At 44.6% G+C, this 12,708-nt stretch overlaps 1 protein-coding gene across 2 annotated transcripts in view; it reads left to right on the forward strand.

Annotated features, from left to right (window-relative positions):
* STAC3 (SH3 and cysteine rich domain 3) overlaps positions 1-12,708 on the forward strand; it is a 105,085-nt gene that overhangs the window by 49,377 nt on the left and 43,000 nt on the right. For both annotated transcript variants that reach the window (XM_066584444.1, XM_066584443.1), the window contains exon 3: positions 39-136. In XM_066584444.1, coding sequence (XP_066440541.1) covers positions 39-136 — 98 coding nt within the window. The remainder of the gene's footprint in view (positions 1-38; positions 137-12,708) is intronic.

Consider the following 12,708-nt stretch of genomic DNA (forward strand, 5'->3'; position numbering starts at 1 on the left):
AACATATCTTATATAATTTGCTTTTATTTTGCTTGCAGTAAACAACAAATTTGGACTGAGATGCAAAAACTGCAAGACGAACATTCATCACCATTGTGTGTCCTACGTGGAGTTCCAGAAATGTTTCGGGAAAATAGTAAGTTCTAGACGTTTTGACACAGTTTTGTTCTTGTATCCCATTGTTCCCTTGGTACTAATGTAATAAACCCATTTGAAGAGAGTATTGTTTTAGTGCAAGCAGCTTAGCTGAATGATACCCAGGCTCTGTTACACATCTACAGCAGCGGTCCCCAACCAGTGGCCCTGAGTCACATGGTCATACGTGGCTTGCTTCCTCCTGCTGTGCGGCTTGCCAAGTGAGCCCTAAGTTAGGACCATACATGTACAAACCATCAAGTAGTGCCAACTATCAGCAAATGCTTACATTTTCACAGTTTCCTGTTTCTCCACATTTAGGCTACAACTACATAGTGACTTTGGGTGCAACATATATCTCGTGGCCAAAGATCACACAATGGACCTACAACATATCATCTTAATGTAAATGAATGCAGTTGTGTTGTGACTTTCAAGCTTCCACAACCTAACAGTTATAAGAAATCCATCAGGGTTGAATTCCTTGTAATTTTGGGTCATGGTAATAGCAACCTTGTAACATGACCAGATTCACTTACTTTAGATGCAATGTAGCAATGCCATAGTGTGATATTGGTTACGCAATGTGTTTCCCACCAAAGTTGCCATCCTAGCTTAAATATCACTTTCCTTTTATCCTCGAATTGAATGTGGCTCCAGACAATCACTCAAAGGGGAATGTGGCGCACAAGTAGTGTTGAGTGAGCCGAATTAGTAGAACCCTATTTGGGTTTGAACTTTGCCAAGAGTTTGGTTCACCACGAACCCAAATTGAGCTTTTAGCAAAGTTATGCCTTATAAAGGATTCTAATGGTTCAGTTTGCTTAACACTAGTCCTGAACACTGGTGTATAACACGGTCTACGAGCCATAAGAGCCCTGTATAACACTCTCAGAATATTATACAGGACTTTTATGGCTCTTCAACAGTGTGATGCACCAGTTGTAGGGGGTTATTTGAACTTCTGGCTTAGTTTAAACTAATTCAAACCAAACTGAACTTTTTGCAAAGGTTTGGTAAAGCGTCAAACGGAACTCTTCAAAAACTCGCTCATCACTACTCACAAGGTACAATAGGCCCGGACCTCTTGAGCTTTCCATTGAGTGACAACCTATTGTTTATTTATTAGCTGTAAGGCAATAGGGAGATCTGAAATATACTACATTGTCAGTACATTATTTGTGTTGTTTTTCCTCACTTTGGGTACATTTTTGGGGTCTATTTTTTGTTTTTTTTTTCTTCTTCAAAACACAGCATGATCTAGGTATGTTTTTTTCAGGTGTTTCCCTTCAGGCTGCTCTATGGCCTATGGTTTTATCCAGGGTTCGATCTGGATGCTGTTTTTGGTGATCCATATGGAACTCCGGGACAGAGACTATAGTGCATGTGAATGATGCCCTATATTGATGTGTACACCAGCAGAACAAAGCTGTCTCCTGTTCTAATAGTCTGTCACAGTGTATCAGTCTGGGCTCTGGACTTTTTAGCTGATAGAGGATTGACCAGACCAGCCTTCAAAACCATTTACTACTGGGGTGTCCTTAAAGACAAAGCCTATTCCAAAAAAAAAATATTTCTCGATTTGACTCTTAAACTCAGTCTACCATTACAAAAAGGGCATATTCAGGTGGATGTGTGCTGTCTGTAAATGCAACTGACTGCATATGGATTGCACACGGACCCATTAGAGTCAATAGATGTAAAAAAAAAAAAAGGGTTTTCAAATTTTCATCCATTTTTCATGGATCCTTGCTAAGCACTGCTAGGAAAGAAAATTGGGCTTCAGATTTTTGTGAGCAAAATAAAATGCAACACAATAAATGGACGCACACAGTGTATACGATGACACACGGACATACACACAGATTACAATCGGTCTGCTTTTTGCAGACCAAAATCTGACACTTCTTTGATTAAGGCCTAAGAAAAAACGTATGCAATTCTATTACTGAACCAAATGTTGCTGCAGCAGAGAAAGGCTTGAATGTAGGAGAAGCACTGATCTAGAGCGAATCGAATTCTATTGCCTCTCAGCACGGGAGCAGGACTAGAGCTTTCAGCCTCTGGATGTATGCACAGAATGCCTTAGGGTAAACTGACCAGATTTTCCCAGGGTCAAAGTAGGACAGAGGGGTGTGGTCAGGGGCGGGGCTTATCACAATGTATGATTTTACCTCCATCGTTATAAAAAGGACAAGGCCATTTAAAAAAAGACAGGTAGCAAGTTCTGCAGAATTTCTGCATCCAAAATCAGTCAAAAACGGTACCATTGGTGTGGATTTTAACTGGAAATCAGCCTCGTGTCCGCAGCTGATTTCATACTATGCGGCGCTCCACCTCACCTACTCCCTGTTCCCAGCGGCCTGTAGTGGCCTCACCTGACCAGCAACACTGCACCTGACCAGGCCGCTGGAAACCAGAAGCTGGGGAGCGCTGACATTGGGAAGCCTACGGAGGAGCTGAGATGGAGCGCCGCATAGTATGAAATCAGTTGCGGATATGCAGAGTCCAAGGAGCAGGTCCACAACTGAGGAGATAGCGGGGTAGATTGTGGCCTTGTCACGGGGGCTCTACCATCTCCTCCCCTGGGGGTAGCACGGCACCCGACCAAGTTACTGCTGGGGAAGTTTCACGGGGTAACCCAAAAAGGGGTTTACCTTAAAGTCCTGTCCTGTCACTTGTAACGCCACCATTCCTTCCTCTGTGGTGAATCCGGATGGTAGAAATAAGTAGTCCACACACAGGGAAAGATTTAAAGCAAAGCCGGGTACAGTCAGTAGTGCCCTCTCTACCTGAATAATTATTTACAGTCCAACAGTAGTATAGACACACGCCAGCAGTATAATGGTACAGAACACAAAGTGGTGTGACAGGGAGGATTCACAGGATGACAGAAGAGTCCACAGTCCACATTATCTGTAGGGCTCTGTTCCCGACCACTCTCCTTCACTTTCTCCAGCTCTCTACCGGTCAACACTCACATTTGGAAGACAGGCACTCAATGCTGCATAGCGGCTCCTCTCACACTCTCAGTCCTCCAGATTAGTAGCATGAAGGCCTGGATGAATTGGGCCCAGGGCACACACAAGGTACTCCTACTCAAGGAAAATCTCTCTCTTGCCAGGCCAGTCAGTGTCTGTGTGGCTCACTTGCACACACCTTGCAAACACATTTATAAAACAAGGTCACATGACACACAAGATACAATTTCCAGACATAACCCAGACAGTAACCTATTTAGTGTTGCAGTTATGCAATTAACATCATATTCATGCAACATAGAAGACCCTAACAATACATAGGCACAAGAAAAATGCATTCATACTTATGGATGGGCCTTGTTAACTCTGGGCCACTACAGATACGTGTCTGATTTTCAATCCAAATGCGGATTTTGACAGTAAATTTGCCATGGAAATTTCTGATGCAGACATTTCATAGCATTTCCACAACGTGTAAACATACCCTAAGTCAGATTGAGGTATGCAGCCATGTGCAGAGTGGCCTCAGTACTAATAGTGTCCCCTATTTTGGCCCCAGTAGTAATAGTGATCTCCCATAGTGGATTCAGTAGTAACAATGTCACCTATATTAGCCCCAGCATTAATGGTGACTCCCCACAGTGGCCTCAGTAGTAATTAGCTTCCCCTTAGTGTCCCCCACAATAGCTCCAATAGTAATAGTGTCTCCCACAGTGACCTCAGTAGTAATAGTGTCCCCCACAATAGCCCCAATAGTAATAGTGTTCCCTACAGTGGCCCCAAGTAGTAATAGTGACCCCCACAGTGGCGCCAGTAGTAATAGTGACCCCTATATTAGCCCCAGTAGTAATAGGAACCATTATATTAGCCCCATTAGTGACCATTATATTAGCCCCAGTAGTAATAGTGACCCCAACAGGGGTCTCAGTAGTAATAGTGACCCTTATATTAGCCCCAAAGCGGGACTGTCCCACCTAAATCGGGATGTCTGGTCACCTCACATAGGGTACATTCACACCTTGCAGAAATACTGTGGTATTGTTTTGGAATTTCCACAGCGGATCTGCATCAAAACTGCAGGTTAGAGTTACTGTACAGTTACATCAGCAGCATTTTTTTCCTCCAAAATTTGAACAGCATTTGCTTTAATCTCATTCACTTTAATAGTAAATGTTTCCACACCCTTAAAGGGGTTGTACCACAAATTATTTTGATGACCTAGCCATAGGATAGTCGTTAGAAGTCTAATCAGTCTTACCACTGAGACACCCACTGATGCCGAAAATAAAGAGTCCCGTGTGCCCTTCTTCTCATCACTACACGCTAAATGCAGCCCCTGCAGTGAGGAGACTGAATGGATCGTCGGTTAAGCCATATTTAATTGGACAGCCAGATATAGTCGAGCATTTGTACTCAGCTACCATATTTCGATCAGTCCCAATGAAATTAATGGAGTGGCGTCGCACATGCAAGACTGTTGCTCGCTTCAATCTCTAAGTTACTGTAGCAGACTAGCAAGAAGAGTGGTACATGGGACACCCTTCTCATGATCGATGGGGGTCTCATTAGTGAGACGCCCACTGATCAGACTTTTATCAGCTATCCTATGGATAAATGATAAAAGTCAGTGTGGTACAACCCCTTTAATTTACTAACAGCAAACGGGGATCTTGAAAATGGGAAGCTAATCTGTTTGAATGAATACTTGAAGGAGATTAGATAGTTGTAGAACTTTTAATTATAAAGTGATTACATCTCATTAACATACAGCTGTAAAAGCCCTTTAAATACAGAGCAGTGACTTGTATTAGGTGGTGAAGAAGTCAATTTAACCTTATTATCTTCATGATCTTTTAGCTGCCTCTCATTGGCAGGCATATTTCTGTTCTGTTTAGCGAGGGCTCTTATGTTGTTAGGTGCTATATGGCGATGGCTATTACAGTTTTAGTTATGGCCGTGAATAAATACACGCTGCCTCCTCAGTATAAGAAACACAGGAATTATTATGATAGCACAGATTACACATTTCTGTGCCCAGAAAACAGATGTGCCACCATCAGCACTCATCCTCTCTACATCCTACTCATATATAGTCAACATCACAACAACCTGCAGTCATCATGGGCCGCTTCCCAGCACTCTGAATCACCAAACATTCAAGACGAAGATCGTCCTTCTATGTTATGTACACTCATTGTCAAAACAAATCAATCCCCCGGACGGAGTTGTCGGGAATGAAACATTCTCTGTGTGATTGTAACATTGATACAAGTAAGTGAGTACAATATCAGAGGAAAAGGAGAATTAGTTAGGGAAAACTTAACACTTGATAGGAGGCTCTAGTGCAGTGACCGAGGAGCGGACCACGGCCAAGGAGACAGCGGGGTAGAGTTTGGGCCTTGTTACGTTGGCTCTACCATCTCCCACTCGGAGGGTAACCGGTGACACGTCCAAGGGCAGATTAATAAAGGGGAACCCAAATGATGGTTTACCTTTGGTCGTGTTTTGTCTCGTGACACCACTGTTTCTTTCACAGCAGGGGATTCCTGAATGACGGATTAAATCCTCTCCCGTGTAGCTTCCGTGGGGGGATTCCTGGGTGGCGGAGTAAATCCACACTCACACGGGCACTGTTTAAGACACAGCCTTTGGAAACGGACGGGCGACTGGTCGTTTTACTTAACTTCATGAACAGGAGAACAATTTCAGCAGCTTCTTGACAAGTGATGTGAGCAGGCAAACTCATTCGCTAGGCCATCCTCTCAGCCTCCTCCATTCTGTGTCTGTGGTTTGAAGGTACCCACAGACAGCTGCCTTGTACCTTTTTGACAGACTCCTAGCAGGAGTCTCCAGACACTCAGAACAGCATGCAAACACATATATCAAGCATCATCACATGACAGACAAAAAGATACAAAACCAGACAGTCATCCACCTACCAGACGATTAACCCTTTCAGTGCTGCAGCTATGCATTGCACACCATTCTTGCAACATGAAAGACACAAGACTGAGCATACACACCATTCAGGAGGGGCTCCATTATAGTGGGCCACTACACTAGTGCCCTGTTGTACCGCCACTAGCTTGGATACAAGATGTAATACAGGTGGGCATGGAGACTCTAGTACTCTGTTGGGCCACCACTAGCTTGGATGTAAGATGTGATACGGGCAGGCATGCAGGCTCTAGTACCCTATTGTATTGTCTCTAGCTTGGATACAAGATGTGCTACAGGCGGGCATGGAGAATCTAGTAACCTGTTGTACCACCTCTAGCTTGGATACAAGATATGATACGGGCGGGCATGGAGGCTCTAATACCCTGTTGTACCGCCTCTAGCTTGGAAACAGGATGTGATACAGGGGGAAAGGAGGCTCTAGTACCCTGTTGTACCACTTCTAGCTTGGATACAAGATATGATATGGGCGGGTATGTAGACTCTAGTACACTGTTGTACCACCTCTAGCTTGGATACAAAATGTGATACAGACAGGCATGGAGGCTCTAGTACCCTGTTGTACCACCTCTAGCTTGGATACAAGATGAGATAAAGGGGGCACGGAGGCTCTAGTACCCTGTTGTACCGCATCTAGCTTGGTTACAAGATGTGATACAGGCGGGCATGGAAGCTCTAGTACCCTGTTGTACCACCTCTAGCTTGGATACAAGATGTGATACGGCCAGGCATGGAGGCTCTAGTACCCTGTTGTACCACCTCTAGCTTGGATACAAGATGTGATACAGGCGGGCATGGAGGCTCTAGTACCCAGTTGTACCGCCTCTAGCTTGGATACAAGATGTGATATGGGAGTGCATAGAGGCTCTAGTACCCTGTTGGGCTGCCTCTAGCTTGGATACATGATGTGATACGTTAGTGCATGAATGCTCTAGTACCCTGTTGTACAGCCTCTAGCTTGAATACAAGATGTGAAATGGGCGGCATGGAGGCTCTAATACCCTGTTGTACCGCCCCTAGCTTGGAAACAGGATTTGATACAGAAGGGGAAATGAGGCTCTAGTACCTTGTTTTACTCCCTACTAGCTTGGATACAAGATGTGATATCGATGGGCATGGAGGTTCTAGCGTGCTTCCCTAAAAATAGGTCCTACCCCGATAGTAAGACCTAACGGGTTTTCGGGGGAGGCTTGAAATATATAACTAACATGCACCCCCCCCCCCTCCCAAAAAAAATCAATACTCACCTGGTCCGCGGCGCCGTGGCAAACTGTTGAGTCCTCCCCGTCTGCTATCTCAGCTTCTGCTAGTGACGTGGCTTTGAATACCCCGCCTCCAGCAAAGCAAGCGCTGTGATTGGCTAATCAAGCCCCAGCAGCTAATCACAGCCTGCACTCGATGAGCCAATCCCGGCACTCGCTTTGCTGGAGGCAGGGTATTCAAAGCCCCATCACCAGGAAGATGCTCAGCTGTAAGACGAGAAGGACGCAGTTTGCCCCAGCGCCGCCGAAGACCATCAGGAGGCATCAGGATGCCACGGACCAGGTGAGTATAAGCCTCCCCCCTCCCTGAAAATAAGACACTGTGCCCTTTTTGGGGCAAAAAATTATATAAGACAGTGTCTTATTTTCGTGGAAACTCGATAGTACCTTGTTGTAAGATGTGATATAGGGGTGGGCATGTAGGGTCTAATACCCTATTGTAGTGTTGCAAGCTTGGATACAAGATGTAATACGGGTGGGCATGGAGACTCTAGCAACTAGCTCCTGCTTAGCAACTAGGAGCTTAGCAACTAGCTCCTACTCCCTCCAATTGCAAGTATCCGGCAAGGGGCAGAGAGGAGGAGAGAAGGGGGAGGGAGTTTACCAGTCACATTGTTAAACTCCCTCCCACCTCCCTTCTCCGACAGCTGTCAAAGGCTCTGTTAGGAGACTACGCAGCGGCCGACGTATTGCGGGCAGAAAGATAGTTCCAAGGCTATCTTTCCTGCCCGACGTAAAAGCGTCCGGACGAAATGTGCTATCACGGCCAGCTGGGCGCTTTTACGAGGAGGAAAATTGCCCATCTGATCTGATGCATTGGTATCCAATGCATTTAATGGTAGCGTATATTGGCCGGACATGAAAACGGCAGCCGATATATCCTCGTGTGAAAGAACCCTAAGAGAATAAACTTGATTCCATGACAGCCCTGGGGGGTATCCTTCACTAGGCTCTGGGCTACCATTGTACTTATCAGCTACCCATGATAGCTGGGAAACTGATGGGGCACTAGAGAGGGGTTCCCCCCTCTGTCCACCGGTTTGAATGCCGTGGTCAGCATTACCTGTGGTATTTAGGAGGGTAAGTAGCTGGGATTAGCTCTAGTGCTGATTGTGACCATTGCTGGCAGCTCTCAGCTGTTGAACACAGCTGTCACCCGCTGGGTATGGTAAAGGGCTCAGCTTCCGGACCAGTTCCATCCTGCCGGTGCTGGAGGGCGTATATGTATGCCTCCTTGTTGAAGGGGTTAAGGTTACATTCACACTTTATGGTTGAGGTAAGGTCAAGAACTGCATTTGAAAACTGAACATTATTTTACTGCTAAATATTTTGGATTTGGGATATGATATCATAAAATCAACATTTCAGGGCTTCTTCACATGGCCTTTTGTGCAACTACGCTAGCCGCTTTTTAAAACTCCGCACCACAGCGTGTGAGGTCCTGCCTTAGTAGTATTACCTACGTGTGGGAAAGATAAGGCAAGTCCCACATCATTGCTTCGGGACAGTAAACAAAGAAGTGACGCCTCAGCACCATCGGCACGCTGGAGTGATGGGGGATTTAACCTCTCGGTAACCATCAATATGCCTTTTAACGGCAGTCACTAATGGGCCTTAAACCTGCACTTATATCATTCTATGGCGGCGGTTTAGCTGACTACTGACAGCCAGGCTCCTGCTCCAACTGCCAGGAACACAGAAACCTCCGATCCTGGCAGGTTAACTACTTCCATGCCACAATCAATGGTAATTGCAGCATGTAAGCAGATGACTGGGGGAGGGAGCTCTTTTTGTCACCCATCGGTACTCCGCTGTGCAATCGCAAGGTACCAATGGGTTCCTACTGCAGCTAAAAGCCTGACAAAGGCCTCCATGTCCGCCTATTAGGCCTCATGTTATTAAAGAAGCCTAAAAAAGTGCATTCATTTTAATTTAAACAAAAAAAATCCAGTTAAAAAATAAAAAATATTTTTCTTCACAAAAACCTGTTTTAAATTAATAAAATACACAAAAATTAAAACAGCAACACATAATGGGTATTAGCACGTTCTCAGTCACTCAGACAATGGCATTTTTTTAAATTTATCGCACATACTGAATGCCGTAAATAAATTAAAAAGGTGACGCCACAATTGCTTTTTTTCTTTTGTTCGCTTCCCAAAAAAATGTAATGAAAAACAATCCTAAAGTGACAGGGCACCAATACAAACTACAACTCTTCCTGCAGAAAACAAGACCTCACAAAACAGGAAGACAGGATGGGGTGATGCGGCTTTAATTGTATTTCTTTAAAAACGTGTATGAAGTACAGATAGTCTCCTGCTTGTGGACGTTCGATGCTCGTAACTTGCGAAGTTCGTAAAATCTGTCCTGCACAGTATGATGTAATGCTATGGCTTCTATCAAGCCTGTTTGGTCCGATCGCAGGAAGCTGTGCGGATGCTAGGCAGCCTACGGGACCCCTGAACGTTGGGTGCCGGCTGTTCTTACAGCGGACACCCGGCGGCAGCAGTTCCGACGAGCCGCGCCACTCATGGGAACTGTTAACGCTTTAAACACCGCTGTCTATTCTGAAAGCGGCATTTAATGTGTCAACGGTCCTGACAAGCGGCGCGGCTCATCAGAACTGGTGCCGCCGGGTAACGGCTGTAAGAACAGCCGGCACCCGATGGTGTTTGGAGCGGGATCCACTTGTAATCCCCTCCATACAAGCATTTGTTTGGACATACGAACAAATGTACTTGCGAACAGGCTCCTGGAACCTGTTCGCAAGTAGCGGAGTATCTGTTGTAAGGCCGGGTTTACACAGACGCCTTTGCGCACGCAATACACAGTAAATAGAACCATTTTATTACAGTAAAATACTCCCTTCGCAAAAAACGCTACGCCCATATGCACGTAAATACACATACGCTCGTGTTAAGCCGATGCTAAGGCCTCTTTCACATGACCGTATGTGTTTTTACATTTACCCGTGACCTCCGTAAAATCGCATGAATGAAGAAGAGCTGCAATCAAGTCCCGATCTTAAATAACATATTTTCAGGTCATTTACATGGCGGCTGCCTTGAAATCTGCCTTAAAATCTGCAGCAAAATTCACAGGCACCATATACTCTTAGACAGCCCTTAATGAATTCTTCACTTTTACTAAGATCTCTGCTTGCTATCAGCAGATGAAAACCTTATTCTAAAGTGTCAAATGGGCTTACATAGCAAAATCAAAATGGGTATAAGCAATCTTGATAATATGTTAAAAATAGTCTGTGAAGACAGTCCTGGTCACCCGTGTCAGTCAGACATAATTTAGGCTGTTGAACACGCATTCCATTCACTGACAACAAGTAGAGATCCGGAAGACTTGGCTTGGACTGACCCACAAAGGAACGGGTGAAGCTGCTTTCACTCAGAAGTGTTTCCCGAGTCTCCACCACCCGTACATTACACGGCAAACTACATACAGATAGGCAGTCTATACTGTCCAGGATAGGTAGCAGTGTGGGCATCTGCGGCCAGAGACAGTGACACCGGGCAATAACGTTTTTTAGTCCAGGCTTTGCCTGGGTTTATTGCAACATAAACAAAACATAAATAAACACCTGCTCGTCTGAGCACTCACTATGCATATTTTCGGTCCTGACTACTCATTATCAGAAGTACGGCTTGCTGCGCAAAGCCAGTCTGGTCCCCAGACTTGCAGAGGTCTCACCACCTCTCCCAGGTGGTTGTGAGGTTAGGGGCGTCTCCCTGTAAACCTCCGGCTTTCTCAGCCACACATCTCTCTGGCTCTGTCAGCCCATGTGTCTCTCAAGACCTGCAGGCCCAGGCTTTATAAGGCCTGTTACCAGCCTCACCTGGTACATGGGAGTGGCCATCCCACCCTTCGCTTTGACCACTCCAGGAAAAGCCGGCCCGGACTATGCGGCTTGGAGCCACTGCATTACACTACAATGTGTCAGTAACCTAGTGTTACTGACATCCAAATGCTGGCTTCCTCCACCGAGCCCAGGCTGCTCGGTGACATGTATCTGCCGAGGTGCTCCCTAAAGTCACATATGAGCACTCTAGGCAAAACATGTCTGCCCTCCAGCACTTTGCCAGTCTCTCTCTCTCTCTCTCTCTCTCTCTCTCTCTCTATCTATCTCTATCTCTCTCTATCTATCTATATAGCTGATATACCCGGCTTTGCCCAAGTTAATTTGGTACTGGTGTTTATCTGGTGTTCACACGGAAAATCTTATGAAGTCGTGGTTACTTTAGAGATACCGAGGAAAAAAATATGTTCACCATTTTGCATGATTCTTTGCGTTACCCAGGAAACACCACGTGGAGGCAACCATGCAACGTTTCCTTTCTATAAAATGACATCAGGAAGTGAGAGAATTAGATTACGTACATAAAATTTGGATGCTAATTCTTTTGCGCTTAGAATTGAATAATTGAGTTGGGACCCATTAACTTTTCATATTTATGACATAATCAATGCTCGTGCCAAATTTCAAGTTTCTATGACACCGGGAAGTGAAAGAATTCGATTCCGTACGTAAAATTTGGATGCTAATTGTTTTGCGCATAGGATTAAATAATCGAGTTGGGACCCATTAGCCTTTCCAATTTATGACATAATCAATGCCGGTGCAAAATTTCACGTTTCTATGACATCAGGAAGTGAGAGAATTAGATTCCGTACGTAAAATTTGGACGCTAATTCTTTTGCGCTTAGAATTGAATAATTGAGTTGCAACCCATTAGCTTTTCCTATTTATGATATAATCAATGCCCATGCAAAATTTCACGTTTCTATGACATCAGGAAGTGAGAGAATTAGATTCCGTACATAAAATTTGGACACTAATTCTTTTGCACTTAGAATTCAACAATCAAGTTGGGACCCATTAGCTTTTCCTATTTATGACATAATCAATGCTCGTGCCAAATTTCAACTTTCTATTACACCAAGAAGTGAGAGAATTAGATTCCGTACGTAAAATTTGGACGCTAGTTGTTTTGCGCTAGAATTGAATAATTGAGTTGGGACCCTTTAACTTTTCCTATTTATGACATAATCGATGCCCATGCCAAATTTTAAGTTTCTATGACATTGGGAAGTGAGAGATTTAGATTATGTACGAAAAATTTCGACGCTAATACTTTTGCGCTAGAATTAAATAATCGAGTTGGGACCTCTTTTCTTTTCCTATTTTGGAGATAATCTATGCTCTTACCAAATTTCATGTTTCTACGACATCGAGAGTCAGTGAGGGCTTTCGTCTTTATATACAGTTAGGGCCAGAAATATTTGGACAGTAACACAATTTTCGCGAGTTGGGCTCTGCATGCCACCGCATTGGATTTGAAATGAAGCCTCTACAA

Source organism: Eleutherodactylus coqui, chromosome 1 (genome assembly GCF_035609145.1).
Source record: "Eleutherodactylus coqui strain aEleCoq1 chromosome 1, aEleCoq1.hap1, whole genome shotgun sequence".
Taxonomy (NCBI): domain Eukaryota; kingdom Metazoa; phylum Chordata; class Amphibia; order Anura; family Eleutherodactylidae; genus Eleutherodactylus; species Eleutherodactylus coqui.